This window comes from Chanodichthys erythropterus, chromosome 9 (assembly GCF_024489055.1).
Source record: "Chanodichthys erythropterus isolate Z2021 chromosome 9, ASM2448905v1, whole genome shotgun sequence".
In the NCBI taxonomy this organism is placed as follows: domain Eukaryota; kingdom Metazoa; phylum Chordata; class Actinopteri; order Cypriniformes; family Xenocyprididae; genus Chanodichthys; species Chanodichthys erythropterus.
In genome coordinates, this window is record NC_090229.1 from 11,356,813 (window position 1) to 11,381,461 (window position 24,649).

Here is a 24,649-nt window from a genome sequence, read left to right on the forward strand (position 1 = left end):
CAGAAGGTCAGATTTAGCAGGTGTAGAACTTCACCTTAAGAATCTGAGCGAGCGAGACAGTTTCTTGCTGAGCGAGAGACACGCCTCTCACTCTCTCCACATCACTAAGCTGTCGCACAGACTCCTCCACTGCATCCAGGTAACTGAGCTCAGCAGACAGGCGTTGCTGCAGGACCCCAGGAGCAAACTGGAGCTCCGCTGAATCTGGGGACACATAGCAGACTAAATAAACCAATTCGATCCCTGAACTGAAATTCTCCATTATCAGAGCAGACTTCTTCAGCATTGCAGTTGCTTATAAAAAATCTAGACAAAGTCTGTTTACCTGCAGTCCTGTGCTCTGTTCTTCCGGGGCTTTGAGTATGGGGTGAGAGGTTGGATTTAGCCCTAGCAGCTGAAGAGGAAGATGAGGAGGAACTGGGAACAGCTGTGTGAGGGGAGCCCAACCCTTGGGCAGATTCTCTGATTGGGATACTGTCGCCTGGAGACAACCGGGAAGAACGAGAGCTGGCTGGAGAAGCAGTGGCAGGAGTCCTACCAGGACTTCGGGGTGATTTCTTTCCCTCAGAGCCAAAATGACTAATGAAACAAAATTAAAATAGGGAGAAGGGGAAAAAAAAATATTATTGTTTATTATTGTTAATTGAGAATAATAAAAGTATTTTTAATACAAATCAATACATTTTGATAATTGTTTCTTTTTTTTTTTAATAACTTTTTAAAAAAATATATTTTCAACTAACAAAATGATAAAGCAAAGATTAAGACATTTTAATTAAAAGTTCATCTTAAAGGTAAACATCTTGAGCTGAATTGTGCACAGCACTATACAATGACCACCAAAACCTCCTATAGTCCAGTAACCCTGAACAATAAGGATTTTGTGCCACTGTGGATGGAAATTTTACCAGAGAAGTGTACTGATGACGGGAGTAACTTAATCTAGTTAAAACTCTGCTGCTGGATAAACCCATCCAGAGACCACATCTCTGGAGGATACGGCCCTATGAATGCTGAAAAGACAGGAAGGCATGAGGGGAATCTGACTCACAGGCTTCAACAAATGCCACAGGGAGGTTCGAATGTCACACTAGAGGGAAATATCTGCTTGGCAATGAGCCTGACCTGCAGCGCAGATAACCGACTGAACAAAAGAGCCAGTGTTTGCCTGCACGTTGCCTCCCACCTCGTTTTGAGAAGGGCTACAGCAGGCCAAACACTTCTACCCTCCACCTGATATAGCAGCACTAATATTGACACTGGCTCCACTGGGCTCTAATAATTATGATAAACAGAGACAGAAAGGATACTGCATTTAAAGATATTTCCGTTTTGTGCTTAAAATGTCTGGGTAATGTCCGGTAATCTGCAGAATAGCAGAATGGCAATGAAAGATGACGGCACTATTAAAAAATAAATAAATAAAAAAAACCAACTTTTTTTGATAGTTTGAAGCTACATGCAACAGGTACATGCAGCAGATGATTTTATTCGAACTATGGGGGCTTCAAGGTATACATTTTATCAGTGCCAGCTGAGCAAAAGAAAAATTCCTAAAGGCCCTGATATAGGTTGAGTGAAATTGAAAAACGAACTGGCGAGACTTAATTTCAAACAAAATCTGGACAAAACAAAGTTTGTTTCAGTAGTTTGAAAAAGCTCACTAAAGCAAACTTTTCAGAAATCTTTGTGCCAGCTAGTAAACACCTTTGAACGGCCACTGGTCCATGACAATTACGTAATATACTTATTTTGACCTCTGAGCGAAAAATGAAAAAAACTTTGCTGTGAGTAAAGCAGGGACTTAACCATGAAATCCAAATTGACAATTCTTTTTTTAATGGAATATTGCAGTATTTATTATGAATGAATTATCTGATTAACTTTTCTTTTTTTTTGTAATTCATGTGCCGTCGTAAGCTGTAATCAAAATAACTTTCCCTTCCTCTTGCAGTGATATCTCTTCTCTTATGACATGTTTACTGGCGCAAGGGTGGGACAACCTGCCACTACATGAGATTGACCAATAGCAAACCACAAAAATCCAATAAATTCCAATTCAAAAAAAAAAAAAAAAAAAAAAATCAAGCCCTGCCATAAAGTTTTTCTTGTTTGAGAAACCATTTCACTCAGATATACTTCTCAATAGGGAAGAAAAGACTATCGCAACGTCTGTTTCACACCGACTTTAACAGGCCCCACCTATGGTTGGAGTGGACTGAGGCGCCCCCCAGTGTGCCATCTGTGTCCACGCTTCTGTGAGAGCTGTGACTGAATGCTTTCTCTGAGCCACTCTTCTTAAAACCCTCAGAAGGGAGATCAGAGACAGCAGAGGATGTGTTTCTTTGTCCCTCCAGCGGGCTCCTTTCTGAGGCTGTAGGAACATACACAGAGATAAAATTGAGACTGTAATCACGATACACAAATGTCTGTTCAAACCAACATTAGTGAAATTGAGTCAGTAATCCTGATACTGTAGAAAGAATGCTACCTAAGAACCAGTACTTCTGAGATCCCTATAGGAATGTACACAGAGAACAGAAACAGATTTCACACTGTATCACACTCAAGATCACATGATGTGGCCCTCTATAATATATCTGACCTCTCTTGCTGCTTGAGCTGGCTGAGTGTGGAGAGGAGAGGGGTGTGAGAGCTGGTGAACGCTGAGATCTCTCTCCAGCTCTGTTAGTGTATGCAGATCTCCCACTTAGCAACTCTTCTAAAGGACTGAAGTGACCATGGCCATTACTGCAGAAAGAAGGCATCAGATATTATATTAAACGTGTATACACACAGATATGGACAATATAACCTTCTACATAGAGCTTGTGAAATGGGATAAAGGGATGGTTTGATGATAGAGCAACACTGCCCTCTTTAGGCTGATTACTAAAAATGTTTAACTTCACCCTCTAAATCCATATATACACATATATATCAACTTGAATATACAAGGCAATGATCTACTAAGCATTAAAATAATTTTGTTTTACCTGAACCCATTGGGACTTCTCTTGGATGCTGATTGGCTACTGCCACGCGAGGAAACAAAGTCATCCTCATAGACCATTCCATCCAATGAGCTGGCACCAGACAGAACAGAGCGGAGAGCCGGAGAACTCTTACTGCCCCTCTCTTCGAACGCAATACAAACAAATACATACATTGAAAATATACACTAACTTTTTTTACTAATTAATACTGTTATTCAGCAAGGATGCGTTCAGTTGTTCAAAAGTGACATTAAAGACATTCATAGTTTCAAAAGATTTCTATTTCAAATAAATGCTGTTCTTTTGAACTTTCTATTCATCAAAGAATCCTGAAAAAGTGCCTCAGTTTCCACAAAAATATTAAGCAGCACATCAATAACAAGAGATGTTTTTTGAGCACCAAATCAGCATATTAGAATAAATTCTGAAGGATCATGTTACACCGAACACTGGAGTAATGATGCTGAAAATTCAGCTTTGCTGTCACAGAAATAAATTACATTTTAATGTATACTGAAATAGAATGCAGTCATTTTATATGGTAATATTTCAAATTATTAAAATGTACACTATATTTTTAGCCAAACAAAGGCAACATTGGTGAGAAATTACTTCTTTTAAAAATGTTTAATAATCTTACCGACCCCAAAGTTTTCGAAATGCATTATATATAGATAATGTGACAGTTAGAATGTTAACACATGTTTTTAAAAGTTCTCACCTTTGCCGTAACTCATGTTCTTTGTAAATATATTAATAACACTGTGTGGGCTTCCCTTGGCCAGTTCTTCCCACGGTCCATTGCTTCCTCCTTGTGCCAGACTTGCCGAACTAAAGGGCAGGTGCTTCTCTGCATCTTTCTGAAAACGTGAAATTGGGTTTAAAATGTCTCCATTTGAATGGGCTGCACTGTATCCTGTGCTTCTCAGTCTGGATTTGGGCAGCTCTTGCAGGTCTTCGTCAGATATACTGCCCTCACTCAGCAGAGGACCCTCGCTGATTGAACCTCCGCTGGAGTCCAGCTCAGCTTCTTGAACAACAGGCTTTGGAGGAGAAGGGGTCTTGCGTACGTTTCTAGTAGGGAGGCCAGAGACCGTGGGTGTTTGTTTGTTACCATTCTCTATCCTCTCCCTAAAGCTGTGCAGGTTGCCAACACCTGGTAGGGCCTCATCATAGGTGCTCTGACCTGCAGCAAGCAGTCTTTCAATCCTCTCGACCAGGTCATCAGAATCGGTCGGATTCTCTCTGACTGGCGGACTGACAGATTTAGCCCAGCGGTCATCGTTAGGGATTAAAAGACCCGTGCCTGTATCCCTGCTGCAACCGTAGTTTATTCCGGCACCGGCTAGCTTGCGTGCCTCGCTCTCAATACGGCTGGAGAGAGAGGCAGCGGTAGCCTTAAGAGCCTCAATACGGCTCATTTTGCGGCCTGTGGCTGAGGGCAACGATGCATGTGCAGTTCGGGACTCTCTGTTAGGTAGTGAAGGTTCTGGATCAAGTTCTAACAGCTGAGAGAAGATATGACCAGAAGGGGGCGGTAAAGAGCTGCTGACCCTCAGAGCAGGACTACGCTGGTCGGATTGAAGCCAGGGTGACCCAGCAAATCCCAACTCATTCCTAAAGAAAAAATACAAGACAACAGATTATTGAAGTATAATGACTGTATGACCTAAAAAAAAAAGAAAAAAAAAGTCTGCCACTAATGAATACACACAAAAAAAAAAAAGGAAAAACATGAAAATGTATAAACATTTGAAAATTCACAAACTGCAAAAAGCATATTATCATGTAATCTCACCAAAAGAATTAATTAGTTTAAAGATTCAGTTTTCCTCCATTTTTTTTTTTTAGGAACATTCCAGTGTCCACAAACTCAATATGCAGCAGACGCCACTAACTACATGCACTTAAAGGTGGCCATGGAAACCGATACAGGCTAGCAACAAACACTTCTCACTGAGCACTGAGCTGACGGATTAATCTGTTCTTACAGAACTACTTGAAATAAGAGCATGTCGTCAGTATGAGCGAATACAAATGACTTCCCATTTAGGGAAAGAGGATATTTTATTAATCCGTTCAGTGCTTAGAACAGATAAACACCAAAAAAGGAAGCTCTTTGGTGGAAACAACAGCTAACAATTTCAGGGTTTTCTAGCTGGAAAACCAAACCTTACATTATGGCACGGATGATGTAATGGAATGGGATTCTGTGTGTTTTACCTGGAGAAAGGAGGCTGCCGTTGCTCTGTCAGGGACAGATCACTGCTGGAGGTGGCACTTTGAGGTCGATCATGTCTTTTGTTTTCTTTATCAGACTCTCCAGACGGCTGGTATACTGGTCTCAGCTGCAATGTTACAACAAAAACACTTACAATAGTGGCCAATCAATATGGATTTTGCCAATGTCTAGACACCAGGGTGTCCAATGGTCAATATAATCATGATATTTAGTTGAATAGCCCAATACAAAGAGAGCAAAAGAGACTTTTAACTGAACTAAAATGACAAATATACTTTTTTTATTTACACTATAATTCAAAAGTTTGAGGGTGGTAAGTCTATTATGGTCACCAAGGCTGCATTTATGAGATAAAAAAAAAATTATATTGTGGAATACTATTACAAGTTTATAATGGTTTTGTATATTTTAAAAATATATATTTTTAAATCTTTAATTTCACAAAAATACTTATTCAAAACTCACAAAATATTTGTTTAATAAAATATAATATAATTAGTGCTGTCAAAATTAGGGTGTTAACGCATGCAATAAATTTCAGTTTAACGCGTTAAAAATATTTAACGCAATTAACGCAGCATCTGTTTTTTCCATAATAATTTGGCTAGTGTGACATTATCATGATATTATTCATGAAAATGTTTGTAAACCATTCAAGTGCTACTAGACAAACAAAAACACGCTATCTGTGAATGTGTCTGACACATGACTTGTGTGCACAGAAAAACCTGCGCCAATATATTCTCTTTCGCGCTTGAACAAACAATAACAAAATTATGCTAAAATGTCGAGTATCCTCATAAGAGCAGTCTTAAATGAGTTAAATACAGTCTTAAATTAACTTAGAATTGTGAGAAAATAAGATGCACATCAGATTCCCCTTCATGTTCGGCAATGGCAGGTCTTAAAGTGACAGTAGCCTAATAAACCAGTTGATGTAATGTCTGTCATTAATGTTAATCAAAGAACAAAACTAAGAGAAAATTGTAGCTTTAATAAGGATTAATCTTTATTTAATTTATGCAGTGAAGACCATTCAATTTCTGTATATTTCCTACTTGTTAGACAGGTAGGTCGGCCACAGGTAAATATGACATTTTTATAATGGGTTTATGTGAAGATTATTTTAAGTTCACTTAAATTAAAAGTATTTTTTTTAATCCTAATAACTGTTGAAATTGATAGCTTTCAGTTATACTTTAAATGTTGAATGTCAATAATTAATGTAAAAATAAATAAATTTCATATAGACATCAGAACCAGTATTAGTATCAGTGATAGTGACCTTCATTCAAAAAAGAAGCCATTAAACAAATATTTAAAATAAATAAAATAAATTTAAAGTTGTTTCTACATTAATTTGGAGTGTAACTGTGAAATTACAATATAGAATTATTCAAAACTCCAATGTTTTTAATCGTGATTAATTACAGAAAAAGAAAATATGCGATTAATTAGTTCATTTTTTTTTAATCGATTGACAACACTAAATATAATATCTTAAAAGTTCAACAAGCTGTTTAACTGCAAAAAATGCTGTACAAAAAAGGTTTACCTGCTGGCTTATGTTTGTCATGTCTGCACCATTGATCTCTCCTCTGAGCTGAGTCTGTTCCAGTAGCAGTTTGGTGTATGTTTCCTGGAGCCTCTTCTTTATTGGAGCTTCAGGTGCGACTGGGCCCTTGGCAGCCCCTGCTCGTTGTCTCCTGTAGAGCTCCTGTAGGCGTTTATTCCTGTTCTCTTCTTCCTCTCTCTGAGCCCTCCTCTCTTCCGCTTGCCGTTTTTTCCGCTCTTCCTGCTTTTGAACAATATACAGTCGCACAGCTTCTGCGTCATAGTGCCGTTTCTTTGGCACAGGGTGCTCAAGAAGCTCTGCTCTCTTAGTGGTCTTGGCAGGGCTGGCACTGCGGGAAGCTCGGGTCGAGGCACGAACTCTGGAGCTGGACGCTGCCGCCCTTCTGCTGATGTCCTCTTCCAATTGCAGGTCATCTAGAATGCCACGTATGTCAGCTGAGAGGAGGTCTGTGCTGGGAGACTTTCTTCTATCATCCCCTACAGATCTGGAGGGTCCAGCAGGCTCATCCTGAAGAACATGATTGCGAGATCTTTCCACACTGCTAGGCCTTGAACGCCGGCTACGCTCAAGACGAGGATCAGAGCTGGAACGGGGGGCAGGGCCTGCAGGAAAAGATAGAGAGAGACAAACAGTAGACAAAAGAGAGTTGACATGTGGGATTATTACACATATAAAAAGCCATTTGGAATAATTGCGTTTCTGAAAAAAGTCTCTTATGCTCACCAGATCTGCATTTATTTGATCAAAAATACAGTAAAAACGGTATAGTGAAATATTACAATTTAAAAGAACAGTAACACTCAATCAGGTTTCATTAGTTAACTAATAATTAACTGCACTTTGACAGCATTTATTAATATTTGTTAATGTCAATTTCAACATTTACTAATACATTATGTAAATCAAAAGTTGTATTTATTAACATTAGTTAATGCACTGTGAAGTAACATGAACAAACAATGAAAAGTATTTTTATTAAAGATTAACAAGTACTGTAAGAAATGTATTGTTCATGGTTAGTTAATACATTAAAGTGTTACCAAAAGAACTACTCTATTTCTAAATATATTAACTATATATATATTAAATATAAGTCTACTAGAATAAAGTGTAATTTATTTCGATGATCCTTCAGAAATCATTCCAATATGCTGATTTGGTGCTCAAGAAACATTTCTTTTTATTATCGATGTTGGAACAGATTTTGTTGCTTAATATGTTTTGTGGAAACAATTTATTTATTCCAAAGAATATTTAATTGAAATAGATATTTTTTTGTAACATTACAAACGTCTTTAATGTCACTTTTGATCAGTTTAATGCATCCTTGCATATATATGAAGCTTCAGTTTCTGTGAATTTCTGCTAAATCAGCAGACAAGGTGTTTTTTTTTTTTTCAGACTTGTCAAATGTCAAAAATGTAGTGCTTAAATACAATAATGATTATGTCTCCTGTTTTAATCAATCTTTAAAAATAAAAAAAAAAGCCACCCAAACAGCATTTTATGCCACATGCCCTGTATTTATATGTCTGAACTGGAAAAACATCCTCTTCAGCAGTTGCTTGCATATAATGTTTAAATCAATACAGTATTGAGCATTTCCGTCTCTGCAGTCCAATAAATCAGTACTGGAGTGGCTGTATAAAGTCTGGGTCCAGCCCTGCATGCGTGGAGAGCAGCAGGACTGTGGAAGGAATCAGGTCGGCTTGTGCAGTGAGTCAGAAACACCCAGTCGAACCCTATTCATTACGGTCACTGGTCAGCAAAGTTTACCAATGCGGGGAAGCAGTCTGAATCTTCATTTATTAATAGACCTGACACTTGGAGCATTAGCTGCTGGAACACTAGCACTAGCACTAGCAACAATGTAGGAATTTAATAACTGTTGGCATTAAACTCATTTAAAACACCTCAAGAACATTTGGTTTGATATCCAAAATATGAAAACTAGGTAGCTTGTGAAATTTAAGGCTAAAAGAATACAGATATTTTAAGTTTGGTGTGTGATTTGGCTGAGCTGTAAAGTGTCGGCATGGTGACGGAAGCGGAGCCTGGCAGATATCTCATCCTCTCACCTGTTCTCATCTGTGTCTCTGAGGACTGCGCCCGAGGCTCTCTGTGTAACCGTGGCGGCGGCCCCAGCATCATCTTCACCAGCTTTTGCCCATCTCGCCATGCTGACGTGCTGATCGCTATGGAGACAGGTTACGCAAATGCCTTGAGACTACAGTTTTTCCCATAATTAATTAGTACTTTTTTTTTAAACAGGTGTGATTAAGGCAGAGATGAAAGTATGACAAAAGTAACTAATAATAAAGGGACAGAATAGCTGCTCTGAATCACATTCACACAATTATTTAATTAAAACAAACCTCCTGGTAGAAATGATCTTTCGCTAGAGAAAAACCCACGCTTGCATTTTATGTAACACAGATAGCAATTTAAAACTGACAGTATTTACATTTAATAAATGAGTCTAGTCTTACTGTGCATGATTCATCTGTGCATGGTATTATAAAGAATACAAATGGTATCAAGATCAAGAAATAATACATTTCTCTGCATCTAAAATAAACATCACTTGGAAAGAGAACAATATCAACCAATATCAATGCCCATATTTCACAATCCAATTAAATCCAGGTGAATGAAATCAAAATACCACCCTATATTATTTCCTGCAGAATATTGCTTCATTTTGCAAAACAAAATATTAAAAAAAAAAACTTTTCCAGCTTTATGTACAAATTCTGCCTTACAGCAACATAAAGAAAAAAAAAGTAAAAGGCAACAGTTCTGAAAATTAATTAAAAAACAAACAAAGCAAAAAATATATATAAAATAAAGAGTCGGAAAAGTCATCATTCCCCTGATTTTATACTTCGTAGGGCCACCTTTTGCTTTAATTACAGCCATTAATTTTTTTGGATATGTCTGTACTAGCTTTGCACATCTAGATTGGGGAATATTTGCCCATTCTTCTGTACAGAATAGCTCAAGTTCAGTCAAATACAATGGACTGCACTTCAAGTCCATCCACAGATTTTTGAACACGCTGGATTTCACTTAGGGCACTGACTTGGCCACTCAAGGACATTTACCTTCCTATCCTTAAGCCATTGCATTGTTCTTTTGACTGTATATTTAGAATCATTGTTGTGTTGGAAGGTGAATGACCTGCCCATCTTCAGCTGTCTAGCAGAGGGATGCAGGTTTTCCTCAAGAATTTGGATGTACTTGGCAGCATCCATTTTCCCTTCAATCCTGACCAATTGCTCAGTCCCCGATGAAGAGAAATACCCCTACAACCATAGACATCATATAGGTAGAGGCCCTATCGAACTCTACTGCCTATTGGCACGGACGAGCCGTGGAGCCGCCATCTTGGACCGATCGCCAGCTCCACTCAGTGTAACTTGTTTGACAGGTGCAATGAGCTGTCAGCGCATTTAATTAATCATATCTCACTGAATACCTAACTGATTTTGACGCGGGTTTTTTTGCTGCGTGCACAAACACAAATAACAGTTATTATGTCCGGTCAAACAATGTATGTATTAAATTCAGATTGGATTGTGTTGATAATAGGCACTTTACGTTACCTAACGCTAAAAGTAAGTTTCGTGCATTGAGCGCATTCTAACAAGTGCTTTCGAACTTCTTTCTGATCAGAATAGTAGGCTAAGTTATGTGGAAAACACTTGCGAGGTCCGACGGTTAAGCAGAGCGGTTAAGATAAAGGGGCTTGAATAATTAATAAATCAATATAACCTGATGAAAAGGTATTTATTAAATGTTATGCACATCATCTGCAACAGCATTGTGTACTTTTATAACGATGCGTTTGGTCATTCATTTTTAAATGCATCATGCAGAGATGAGGAGAATTCTCTGCATGAAAGACCCATGACTGGCAGATCAACGTGCGACTACATTTCTCTCCGAAACGGTAGGAAAAATAAATTTAATTCAATGTGGAGGATTTTAACTGTGAAAAGACGATTGACAGGGTAGTTTAAACAGTTACAGTTTGAGTAAATAAGCGACAGAACGTCCATTAAAGACGCAGTTATGACAAGGTAGTATGTACCAAAGCTTGTCTACTCTTCTGCTACACACTCAAAAGTATGTACTTTTTCTTTACAAAAACAGTAAATGCTTTTAGAACGTAGTATAAGTAGGCGAATTGGGACGCAGCTTAGGAGTACGACCGGTCTAAGATGGCGACGGCAAATCTCAGCACCCAACGGCCAATAGGGCGTCTACCTATATGATGTCTATGCCTACAACATAATGCTGCCACCACCATGCTTCACAGTGGGTATGGTGTGTTTTTGGTAGTGTGCCGTGTTTGCTTTTCGTCAAACATAGTACTTGGAGTTCAGTCCAAAAAGGTCAATTTTGGTCTCATCAGACCATAGCACCTTTTGCCAGATGGCATCAGAGTATTCCAGGTGTGTTTTTGCATAGCTCAAACAAGACTGAGTGTAGCACTTTTTCAGGAAAGGCTTCTTTCTTGCCACTCTGCCATAAAGGCCAGCTTTGTGTAAAGCTTGTGAGATAGTTGTCACATGTATAGGCCGACCTGTCCCAGCCGTTGTGCCTTTTTGCAACTTTATCCCAGAGGCCTTTTGAAAGCACTTTCCCAACCATGGTGAATTATTTACAGTACCATGCACTACTAACAGTGGAATCTTCAAGAAACAACTGGTTTTATTCTGAAGTAATCAAAACATCAACTGATGTCAGGTTAGGCAAATATGCATACACAGTGTAGCATTAACAATACATTAATATAATATTAATAATATATATAATTAACATAATATATGTTGATAAAAATAAAAAATAAAAAATTAAATTTGACAATAGGTGCCCTAAAAATGAAAACTGACAGTTTACATTAATGTCTGCAAGCAGCACCCCTTGCAGCAATGTTGAGAATTCAATGTGTACTTGAACTGTGCTTGGCATTGCAATCCAAAACATTTAAGAATGCAACAAATAAAATGTAGCTTGTATAACTTGAAGCACGACTTCTGGGTTGTGTTAAACTAAGAGACACCGTGAGAACTAACAGACTTCAGAAAGCTATTTCTGAAGTTAGGGGTGCACAGGGTAAACTTGAGGAGGAGTCAGATTTCACTTTTCTATCTTGTTGTGAAAAGAGTGACAACTCTCCAGCTGTCAGCGAGGCCACAACGGCTTGAGCTGGGACGCATCAAGCATTTCTGGGTCATTGTCACAGCACAGCAATCCTGTTAATCTGCATGCTACACATTCTAGAAATTTCTGTGGGGATAAGAGACTTAGCTTGTGCTTGCAGACAGACATTAACACACGTTGCTGGCAGGTCAAGAGAGGCTCACACAGGGCAGCCAGCAGTTTGTGGGTATGTATGCGTGTTGAGTGGAACATTTGCAGATTGATATCTTCATATGCAAAACTACAATTAAGCACTATTATATGCGCATTCAGATGTTGAATTTCAATATCATTTGCTTAAATAAGCTACTGTTGCAAAAGAAAGACAGTAAGAAAGTAAAAGAGAATTCAGACCTGGTTTAACATTTGAGTCTGGTGCAGAGGAAGATCTGTGTACTTTCCTAACAGGCTTCGATGGTTTCTTCTCTTTCACCCTCTCTCGCTCTCCAGGCCTCTGCTTTGGCTTTGTGCTCTCTGCTGTGAAAAGACAGAGTTCATCACTGTTCATAAGGGTTATTATTGTTAACTACAACTATTAAAAACATGCAATAAAACAAATATTAGAAATGAAATTAGATATATAAAATTAGAAATGGTGCCTTGGCAACTAACTGAAAAAAGATGAAGTTAAAGCACTAAAATTACTAACTGGAAATAAAAACTACATTTTAAAAAAAAAAAAAAAACCTGAAACAAAAATAAATTAAACCTAAATAGTAATATTTAAATATACAAAAACTAAGATAAATGACAAAAGCACATTTTTAAATGACAAAATTAAAATGAAAACCAAAAGCATCAAAATAAATGCCAATTCAAAACATTAATAAAAACTATAATAGTATATGAATAATACAAAAATAACACTGCTGTTCTTTACACTACACTCACAACCATTAGAGGTGTTGAAATTAATCATTTCTACAATGCATCGGGATGCAGACAATTCTGCACTGATGCAGTAATAGACCATCGATTATAGCCTACTGGCGTTTCTCTGACGTCATTCTTCGCTAATGGCCAATCAGAGGTGTTTAAGAATCTGCTCACAGTGCTTAAAATGCTAGGGGTAAATGCTGGTATCATCACATTTTACAAAATTTCAGTACCGACTTGGTACTGAAGTCTGTACTTTTGACAACACTAGTTCAAACTACATGTTTCAATGTTTAAGTCAATTCAAAGGACAGAAAATGGACATCTAAAACTAAATTCCATTTTTTTGTCATAAGAATCTTTAAATTACAAAATAACTCAAATGGACTGTTGGGGAAAAATGCTATAAATTTGTACCATATGGCCTCTTTAATGACAGCAACTCAAATCTATTGCATGCCAACAGGGAATAAGCTGTACTGTTATGCATACTATAATGAGCTTGTTCTATAATGCTATTTTAAGGAACTGTGGAGCAAACTGATGCAATACTTCCAAATAACCTTGAAGAAAACTCCTAAGAACAGTCAGGGCTGACATGAAAACTTGTAACTATGGTTGTGGCAGTATGCCTGGAAACTCTGAGCCAATTAGGAGCATCTAAGTCAGCATCCAAGAGCGGTTTGGATTAAACATGCTTTTTAACCATACTGCAAACCAGTAGAAATACATGAATTTTGTGAGTTGTTTCGGCTGCATTCAGTTGCAGTTAAAACAGTGATGCTGTCCTAATTCCTGTTCATTACTCATGCTTCCTGAATCAGAGGGCTTGTAATGCACAGTAAAACAAATTTGAGCTCTGTCACATCAAATGGATGAACATTTTAATTCCAAATAAATAAATAAATGCCCCATTCACTATACTGCTATTAGGCTGAAATAAAGAGGATGACTCAAATCACAAAACATAATTATAGCATGAGTGATTAAGTTGACAACCAGTGAGCTGTTTATGATCAAGATACTGTAACATTTTTGTGGGTACCTTAATTATACCACTTTGCTTTGTATTGGCAAGACTTCACAGTAAGGTTTAATTTGTTGACATTCGTTAAATACATTAGCATAAATAAAAATACTTCTATAGCATTTGTTAATCAAAGTTAATGTTAATTTCAACATTTACTAATACACTATTAAAATCAAAATCTATTAATATTCTGAGCTACCATGAACAACAAAATTTTATTTTTAACTAACGTTAACAAAACTTAATAATGTATTGCTCATTGTTAATTTATCAATTAAATAATGCTAACTACATTATAATAAATGGGATCTTATTGTAAAGTGTTGACCAAAGTATTTTTCATTGTTATGTTCATGTTACCCAATGTTGTTAACTAATGTTAACAAATGGGACCTGATATGGGACAAAATCTGTCTGGACTGTCTATGGGACAGTATGGAACACACTATGCATACCTGCGAGCTGTTGCGTCAAGTCTTTGTATATTTCTCTGCTTAAGTTCTGGAAGTCGTCCTCTGCCCACACTTTCCCATCAGGTGTGCGAATCTTAGTCTCAATGGTATTGAAGCCTAGAAAAAATGGGAAAACACAGAAGTGAGCTTCTTCATACTCAACCACCTTCATAAAACTTTTAGCTGATGCTTTTATCTTAAGTACCTTAGAAAACATCCATTACTGGTACTGTACTCCTGGAGCAACCTGAGGTTAAGTGCCTCGCTTAAGGGGCACAATAGTGATAGCCCTTATGGGGTCTGAACTAGCGATGTGCAACGATTAATAGCGATTAATCGTTTGCAAAATAAAAGTCTGTGTTTACGTAATATATGTGTGTGTTCTTTGTATAATAATTATGTATATATAAATACACACACATACATGTATATATTTAAGAAATATATGCATGTTTAAATAAATATATTTATATATATTTTATATTACATATAAATATATAATATATAAATCTAACATTTTACTTAAATATATACATGTATGCGTATGTATTTATATATACATAACCAGGGCTTGACATTAACTTTTTTGCTCACCAGCCACTGTGGCTAGTGGTTTTCCAAAGTTACTAGCCACTCAGCATTTTCACTGGCCACAATTTTGCTGTTGGGAAATTACATTATATATTATTAAAGTTGACTCTGGCATGCTTAAATTACTTGATTTTGAGTCATTTTACTTGATTTACAATATTTAAAACCCTTTCAAACTTACAAATGCAGATTGACCACCCAAATCAAGACTATACATTGTATATATCAGGTATGTATAGTTATTTTTGTTAGGCTATATAAAAAGAACAAAGAAGCAAATTACAAATAGTAATTTAAAATATATATATATATTTTCAGATACATATGTTTATTTAGCATACATGTAAACATTTATTTAAAAATGTTTGATGTTTGATTAACATTAATGACAGACAGGTATTTATTTGGGGGCTGCTGAATGCATGGACGTCATATACTGACACATATCCAGTTTTTACCCACTTAGCCGTAAGCCATAGCCCACTGTATTCACGCGAGATACTCCACACGATGCATTTTGACATCTGTGTGCGTGTATTCAGGCGCAAGGAGAACTGATCGCGCGCGACAGAGCGCGCACGCGAGCGCTTCTGTTGTGTCATTCAGCGCGATTCCGCCTATCCCGCCTTCACTAACCGCAAGTTAATCGATAAAGAATTGTGACTGAATTGTAATTGGTTATTTTTCATTTGGCTGTAGGCTGAAATTATATTCAACCCGCCAAAGTGGCTGGTGGGAGTGGCTGTCTTACCCGCCACAGCTGAAATCTACCCGCATTTGGCGGGTTGGCGGGTGTTAATGTCAAGCCCTGTACATAACTATTATACACAGAACACACACATATTACATAACAGACTTTTATTTTGCAAACGATTAATCGCGATTAATCGTTGCACATCCCTAGTCTGAACCTACTACCTCTCAACTACTAGTTCAATACAATGGGGCCATCTTTTCTCTCTGGAGTCAGCTTACCTTTATAAATAGGTGCGGGAGGGGCTGGGGCCACTTTCCGAACTTTAGCAGTAGGTACTGTGGTACTGTGTCCTGCTGCCCCAATACCCACATGTTGCTCCAGGTATCCCAGCAGCTTGTTTCTGTCCTCAGTCTCTTCCAGATGTTCCCTCTGTCTGCGGATTCTCTCTTTCAGCTTCTCCAGCTTTTCATCAGGTTGCCGTCGTCGCAGATTCTCCAACCGTTGTGAGGATGCAATTGAACCCGGGCTGGACCTCAGAGACGTCTGGGATGTCTCAGCCTGTAAGTGTGTTCTGGGATTGACTTCTGACCCTAGCGTTGCTTGGTCAGGCTGATGAATGGCGTTGAGAGCAGACCGATCATTGAGGTAGCGTACAGATGTGCTGTCTATAGCCGAGGAGCATGGGCTGTCCAGGTCTGCAGTCTGCATGTCTCGTGTGTCACGCTGATAGACTAGCTGGCTTAAAGCAAAGTCAGGCTGAGTGATGCCCACCTCTGCCTGTAATGAATGGGCTTCTGGTTCAGAGTGGGTCTGGGACATTGGCAGTGGAGATGCTTCCCTATAAAAGAAAGGCATGATTCAGGTTAAACTGAAGATCGCGAGAAGATTTTTCTAGAAGTCATGTAAAGAACTACTAAACTGGCAACAGAAAAAGCAGGCCTGTAAATGGAAGTATCAACTACATGTATGCTGAAGTTAGAGATGCAGAAATGGTGGTTCCTTGTTCAAATGTCTAGTTTGAGGGGATTAAATAGCCAGCTTACCCTACAGACACAAAATCTACACTCACTGACTTTTCTGTAGATTAAAAAAATCGTGTGTAGATTTAGCAATATAGCAGGTGTATTATGTATATAATTGTTATGATGAACAATATGCCTTTCTCCACTGACTTTCTAAAGTGTTCAAAGCGTTTGAGGATACTGATTTTTAGAAGACCGCTGTCTGACTCACAAAGGGGAAAATGGTTTGTGTAACATTATTAGCATTATTAGCAGCATCAAAAATCTTTTCAGTTCTGTTTTCCATTACATACTTTAGCTTTAACACATTAATTACTTTGCAGCTTTTACCTGAATGAAGCAAGTGGTTCTCTGAACTCCACAGCGCTCGGTTTTCTGGCATTACTGTCCAGAGTGCTGTTCCTCAAGGGACTGCGGGAACTTTTGTCTGGGCTGCGTCGACTCCGTGTTCTGGATTTGGACCCACTTTCCTCCGCATGATGCCCATCTGTAGTAAATACATAGAGGACGCGTATAATACATACATACATATATACGTGTATATGTTTTGCTTAATTTGTATATTTATATAAAATTATTTTACATATATTTTCTAAATAACTTTTATACATTTTCTGCTGTAGTTCACTTAAGTAGTCCTGTGTTGTGACAATGGAATTTTAAAAGTACAATATTCTTATTATCAAATATGAGGTACATACAAAAAGAATGTATAACTGTACAACAATTAAAAACATTGTCAGCATTAAGATTTTAAATCACATACCAATGACCCACATTATTTGATATATCAGTGTTTCATGCATCACTATTCAGTGGCTACAAAACGTATACTTTACACAAGTTGTGAGCTTGAGAATATACAAAATATACTAAAAAAAACAACAAAGCAAAATAACTTAAAAAATAATGCCAAGGCAGCACGTATTTGTTGCGTCATCTTCATAGGCTATGCTCAAAAAACAAACACTGCAACTAGTGTAGTCTGATTCACAAATGACTCATGAGTCATTTCTTTGGATGAATCACTCAAAATTCAAAAAGCAGTTACTAAATTAACATATGAATCACTGAATTTCAAGCCTTTACTTTTAGTCGTATATGACTTGAAATAAATTAAGACCAGTGTGTACTATGTTCATGAATCTTCATTAACAGGGAAAACAAAACTCATTTTTGTAATAAATGGTTTTCAAAATTGAACATTTAAAAAAATGAACAAAAAAACAAAAATATACAATTTCACAAAATATTCATACTGATCTGGTACAATATATATTAGGTGACATTAAAAACACCTAAGGGATCTATGATATTCTCTAGTGGATTGCTTCTATATGTGTTACAGAGGATGTGTCTGCCTCACCTCTGCGGCTTATTTTCCGACCGCCACTCACAGATGCTCTCTTTGTGTCTAGCACCGAGTCCAGAAGCACTCCAGTGCCTGGTGCTGCCTCCAGACGATTCTCAATGTGTCGCAACTGAGACAAGACCACAATTAACCATTGAGTCGACAGATCTCTGCACTCGTGGGGATAATGCTACATATAGTAAACCTACAGAGTATACCTCTGAATCTTTTTGATTTCTTTATGAACAGCTACTTAAAATTACACGTACTGCATCGCAAATAACAAAGTCTATATAATAACAAGAATCTGTTAAGTAGGCCAAAACCTGAAACACGGGTTAAGAAATACTCACAGCAGCTTTGGTCTGATTTAGACTAATCCAGGCTTGAGATATCTCTGTTGAGAGATAAACATTAACATAAGTAATCGCACAAACATGCTCATGATAATGTTCAATGTATAGAGTAACATAGTTGGACAAACCTCTCCTGTTGTCTTGCCCAGCAAGGGCAGGCTGGGAAGAGACAGAGGCTGGTGGCCCCGCCTCACTTCGCAAGCGACTCCACATCGCTATGCCAACCTGAGAGGAAAGGGGGAAAACAGGCAAACAATGTGAGAGAAGCAATTATCTTGTCAACATCTGCTGCCAAACATTGTTTTCTTTGGCAATGGCTTATTGCTTAGATTATCACCTTAAATGGCACTAAAATACATGACTTTATTCACAGTACTCTTTGTGCAAAAGAAGGCTTTAAATTTGGCCAAACCACAAGTTTAACTGTCTGTTACTAAGATAGATTGATCAAAGCTTATCACTTTTAGTTTCAAGGTCTCACCCAGAGGCCTCAGTTGTTTCATCAAAGCGAGGGTTATTAGAAAAAAAAAAAAAAAAAAAAAAAAAAAGTACAATTGTTGTTAGACTGCCTGAAGCCCAGACATATGACAATCTCAGAGCTTTATCAAGTCATCTGATTCACCCGATCTTCCTCTAAGCACTACCCTTATAACATGATGTCCCTGTCCTTAAACATCCCCAGAGCAAACAGATTCAATGGTCTATTCTAGAGTAAAGAAAAAAAAATGTTTTGTGCAGACTGTCTAAAGCATCGTGACAAACGCACAAAGTATTCCAAAAGGGGCACTGAAATCACTCCCTCTGCTCGGAACCTTGAATTATATGGTATTAATAAAGCATGCATAAGACATATCTCAGAGGCTTTCATGCATATTTCATTGAGTGAATGCTGGAAAGCAGAGGTGAAGAGTCATTTAAACACGCTCTACCACTTCTCTACCAGCAGTGAATGAGGTAACGGAGATACCAAATGTGTCTGGAATGAGGAAAACAACAAAACTTTAAAGTCAGCATGAAATTCAAAATCTGTGTTCTAAATGCATATTATAGAGCTTTTTTGTGAACAATTCATTTGTGAACACATTTCAATTTTTTTTTACCTCATACTGTTGAATTAAAATGTCATAACTGGACCTTAAAGTGAAAACCACAGATTTCTCTCTGGTGGCGTGTGCAGGACTTCTCCAATAATTAAGTCCACTTAAATCCCACCCATGCAAGATTGCGTTCATCATACTCCTCCAATTTATGGTGCACATTTCAATATCTAAATCAACAATCGACATATACTGTAGAACCAAGTCCTCGCCCTACATTTTTCTTTTGCGATTATGTTACACTGGGATGTGCATAACAATATGGAAGAAAAGATCTGTTTCATCACAAAAGTACCCTAAATTTAAACCTGCTTTAAAGGTTTAGTTCACCCAAAAATGAAAATTCTGTCATTAATTGCTCACCCTCATGTCGTTCCACACCCGTAAGACCCAATTTTAAATGCCCAGAAAGATACTAAAGATAGTTAAAACAGTTTATGTGACTACAGTGGTTCAACCTTAATGTTATGAAGGGACAAGAATAGTTTTTGTGCGCGAAAAAACAAAACAAACACTTTATTCAACAATATCTAGTGATGGGCGATTTCAAAACACTGCTTTTCGAAGCTTTACAAATTTTTTGTTTTGAATCAGTGGTTCGGAGCTTGTATCAAACTGCCAAAATCAAGCCCCCCAGTGGTGAACCATTAAAATTTCGAAACACTTCTGATGTAACGAAGCCTCATTTACTGAAATCACATGACTTTGGCAGTTTGATACAAGCTCTGAACCACTGATTCGAAAAAAATGTAAGACAGGGACTTGGTTGTACCCATCGGCTGTTGAATGGATGGAGGCAGATCGGCTGAATATGAGTGCAGTTGATTATAAGAAAGTGGTTGAATTTAATTAGACCAAATGATTGAAGTAGTCAGAAATATGTCAGAGAGACGTGTGTTGTTTCAAGTTCAAGTTAAATTACAAATTAATAGGTCAAAAAATAAACAAAAAACATATGCATGGGTTAATTGCTCACAATAAGATAAATGCTATTAGGGCTGTAACGATATGCGATATGCAACCGAAATCGCGATACGCAGGTCCACGAACCTGTATCGCGATGTGAGAAGGCAGAATCGCGACACACCCCTTCCAACTCCCAGAGTTATCCTTCCTGTCCAGATCCAATGCTACCACATTTTTAAATTACTAGAAGTATTAGGGGTGTAACGATTTATCGTAGATGGTGTGTCTCAATCAGCTCTCTAGTTCAGTAAGTGTTTCGGGCACAAATTGAATCTTGCAAGCAGGTTTAAACGTTTCTCACGTCAGTCTCTTGCATGGTCGCGTGAGAAAAGTCGTGGCTTTCTTTCACCGCAGTGCACAGCAACAGCTGTGCTCACACAAAAAACAAGCACGCTTGCGATGCTTTGCTTTAAGAAGTTCTGTGGGGCCGTTCACATATTGCGTCTTTTCCGCGTGCAAGTCAGTTATTATTTTCAAATGTAGCCGCACCGCAGGTCGTGTGACAAGAATCAACCGATCAACTATTGCCTTTCCGTAACAAAACATCAAAAGCTCAGCCGAACAGCTGATCATAGCTGTACATGGTGGTTTTTATATCTTATCTCTATCAATATATCTCGTAGTAAAACTAATGCAAGGGCTAGAAATCATTTATCCTTTGCAGAAACATCCTGATCCTCTTGGAGAGCTCAGTTCATGGTTGCATAGCAACGACCGACACCACGGGAGCGCAAGCGCTTTGGAAAGAAGGAGAAGCGCGCTTTTAGACGCGATATGTGAACGGCCCCTATTCGTTACTCTAAGTTCATGTTAAATTTAACATTTTTTTTCAGTGACAGACAGCCCTATTCAACTGTTAATTTGAATACAGAAGGTTTTTATTAAAATTTTATAATTATTTATTTTATTGAAATGTGATCTTGTATGTACAACAAGGAAAATTATTGAAATTTGTTAATGTTTTTTTAATAAATCTTGTTTGAATTTCAGTTTCATTTTGTTCAAAATATCGTGATACGTATCGCATCGTGAACTCCCTATTGAGATACATACCGTATCGTGACCTGAGCGTATCGTTACACCCCTAAATGCTATGCATTTAGAACATGGAGGTAAATTTTCATTTCATGCTGACTTTAAATATTTGTTGCTAATCTCATGCTTTTGGCTACCAATAAAAAAAAAAAAAAACATACTTTCAGTTTTCTTTGATGTGACAGTGCACCCCAAAATTAACATTGTCATCATTTACTCACTCATGTTATTCCGATCTCTTGGAACATGAGGGAGATGTTAGGCTGAATGTTAAAGACTGACAGCCTTAGTCACCATTTTACTTTTATTGTATATTTTTTCCATAAAATGAAAATGAAAGGTAACTGAGAATCATTCTGCCTAAAATCTCTTTTTGAGTTCCAAAGAAGAAAGCCAGCCATACGTGTTTGGCACAACATTAAGGAAATGACAGATTTTTTTTTTTTTTTTTTTGGGTGAACACATTTTACCACACAGATTTAGCAGAATCATGCAATTCTATTCTACAGAGGAATCCTGCATTAAGAAAAATTGAAAAGGGTTTGCAGATTCTGTGTAGGTCTACTCATAATAAACAAACAACCTTGTGAGTAGGCCTGTGTAATGACACTCTATTGACACATGCAAAGCTAAATGCACAATTAATCTCTTTTTCCAATAATAAGACATAATCTGTATGTGTGAGTATGCCAGGGACTCTAATAAGAAATAATGAGACCACTTGTGACATTCACCTGTTAATAAAAGAGATTTTGATTTTAAGTACAAATAGAACAAGTACTTGAACAACATGCTTTGGACTGGAGATACTGACAGAAACAACAATATGATCTGATTCTTCTTGTTAAAACGAACAAAATAAGCAATGCAAAAGAATCAAAGCTTTAAATCCTCAAAGTCCAAAATAGGCAAAGTTACTGCCAAGAGAAGCACAGAATATCCTTTTATTTACTCATAAAAGACCCGCCATTCTCATCCATATGCTCTCTATTCAGCTACTCACAAATACAATTCACTTTAATGTCTCACTTTCTGAAAATGTATAATAAAAACACAATGACCAGACAAAGAATAGGCCTATTCTCTTCCTGATTCAATTTCATATCACATTTGGAATTGAATTTTCATCTAACCTTGTGTGCACAGTATTCTACAGTTATGAGATTATAGTTTAATTTAATGACTGCTCACATTTAAACAAATGATGAATTATACTAATAAGATACTAATAAACAAGACTAAAGAGAAGGATGGACATGTTAAGGCTCCATGCATAACGTATAATGGACCGGGACTCACTTTCCAGCAGCTTTATTCAGAGAGACATAAGTCCACCTTGTCTTCTGGACTCCTGGACACATCGGACAGCTGGCGATTCCGACAGCTCTACCTGCACCCAAACCCAGTGAAAAAAAGGTGATTTGACAGTGATAGTCTTTCTTGAGGTATTAAACTACCAGATCATAAATCATTATACAAATCAACCTGACAGCACTCATTTTATGTTCACAGCTCTAGTTAGATGCTGGAATCATCACAGCTAATTACTGAAATTGATTGGCCTCCCAATAACTACTCATGAGCATCACTCTGAATTAAAGGGAAAGGGAAACACTGACAGATCAGCAGCATCAGCTGAGAGATCAGCTGACATCGCATACAAAATCAGGATCGAATCTCAAGCGAAGGCATCTAAACGACACACAAAGTGTGCGATCGCATTAATACATATTCTACATTACTAAATAACAAAACAAACATAACTTTAGTAGACAAAAATAGAAAAAAATAAAGAATAAAAAAATTACAGCAGAAGAGCAACATGAGCATTACGTAGACGTTTATATTAATACAGTATCATAACTATATTACTCTAGCAAAGAAAAAAATATATATGAGACTTAAAAAAATTTAAACGATTTAAGTATATAAAAATTGCTGTTAACGTATAAGTGTCAATCACACAAATACAACTTCACATAAACTACCTTACTGAGGAGAAATCCAACAGCGAACTAAATCAACCAAACAACCGTCTAGACGTCTGCTTAAACCAATAATAATGTACCTCAGAGACTTTCGCAATATTACAACGAAAATTTTGACCTATGTGTTTAAATTCTCTGACGAAAGTTATTGCTAACAGCTGCTGCTAACCGGCTAAACCATTAAAGCTCGCTAACAAACTTTTTTGCCTTTCTGGGATCAGGTTGTCTTTCGTTGAACGTTCAGGTCAGAATGTGATTGGTTAATACTTACCTAAAAGTGTATTGTACCTGCTACCCGCCTTTCAGTGTATGTTTCCCGGCTTTAATGATAAGTTATGACGGCCGTTGGCTAGGTTTGACGGTCCGCCATTATCCAAACAACTGTTCCAGGAAGTTCACGTCTGAGAGAAACTCGCGATACTTCCGTATAGAACGAGTGTTTATTTCTTGGCCGTGTTTGACCTCTAGTGTTCAACTAATGAACTTACAACACAAATCATTTTACTTTAATCCTATATGGCACAAGAAAGCAATTCCTATTTCACCCGTTATGAGTTCAACAAGGTCAACACTGGCTCTCCCTTGTTTTAATTAGGCCTATTATTATTGTTTATTATTATTATTTTTGCAATTGTACTTACACTTTCTGTTACAAACATGATGCCAACAGTCACATACATGTTAAAGAAATCATTTATAATAATTATAGACCTAATAAATAAATATTGTTGTTGTTATTAGGCCTTTTATTATTAATTGTGTATTATGGAATGTATAGCCTACACCAGTTACAACAGGAACCGCTTACTCTGACTCCCCATGTCAGTGTTTGTGGTGTTCCAGACCAAAGTGAGGATAATGAGGACCAGAAATAATTAAAAACTATGGAAGAAGCAAAACCACTGGAGAATTTTCAACATATATTTCACCCAAGAAAGGTGGGCCACACAGAACAATCATAAGAAAGCCCTTAAAGGATTAGTTCACTTTCATATTAAAATGTCTTTATAATTTACTCACCCCCATGTCATCCAAGATGTTCATGTCTTTCTTTCTTCAGTCGAAAAGAAATTAAGGTTTTTGATGGAAACATTCCAGGTTTTTTTCTTCATATAGTGGACTTCAATGGCCTCCAAACGGTTGAAGGTCAAAATTACAGTTTCATT

At 37.4% G+C, this 24,649-nt stretch overlaps 1 protein-coding gene across 10 annotated transcripts in view; it reads right to left on the minus strand.

Annotated features, from left to right (window-relative positions):
- cep350 (centrosomal protein 350) overlaps positions 1-23,887 on the minus strand; it is a 43,729-nt gene extending 19,842 nt beyond the window's left edge. For 7 of the 10 annotated variants that reach the window (XM_067394569.1, XM_067394564.1, XM_067394565.1 and 4 more), the window contains exons 1-18: positions 23,755-23,887; positions 22,795-22,885; positions 18,526-18,622; positions 18,395-18,438; positions 18,057-18,171; positions 17,021-17,177; positions 15,947-16,506; positions 14,384-14,497; positions 12,377-12,499; positions 8,893-9,009; positions 6,794-7,416; positions 5,220-5,344; positions 3,718-4,613; positions 2,997-3,138; positions 2,606-2,751; positions 2,203-2,374; positions 326-579; positions 35-204 (exon numbers count right to left, since the gene is read on the minus strand). In XM_067394569.1, coding sequence (XP_067250670.1) covers positions 35-204; positions 326-579; positions 2,203-2,374; positions 2,606-2,751; positions 2,997-3,138; positions 3,718-4,613; positions 5,220-5,344; positions 6,794-7,416; positions 8,893-9,009; positions 12,377-12,499; positions 14,384-14,497; positions 15,947-16,506; positions 17,021-17,177; positions 18,057-18,171; positions 18,395-18,438; positions 18,526-18,610 — 3,843 coding nt within the window. In that variant the 5' untranslated portion in view covers positions 18,611-18,622; positions 22,795-22,885; positions 23,755-23,887. Of the gene's footprint in view, positions 1-34; positions 205-325; positions 580-2,202; positions 2,375-2,605; positions 2,752-2,996; positions 3,139-3,717; positions 4,614-5,219; positions 5,345-6,793; positions 7,417-8,892; positions 9,010-12,376; positions 12,500-14,383; positions 14,498-15,946; positions 16,507-17,020; positions 17,178-18,056; positions 18,172-18,394; positions 18,439-18,525; positions 18,623-22,794; positions 22,886-23,483; positions 23,701-23,754 lie in introns of those variants that run through there. The other 3 variants (XM_067394568.1, XM_067394563.1, XM_067394561.1) reach the window with 2 other exon arrangements.
- Between the last annotated feature and the right edge of the window lie 762 nt (positions 23,888-24,649).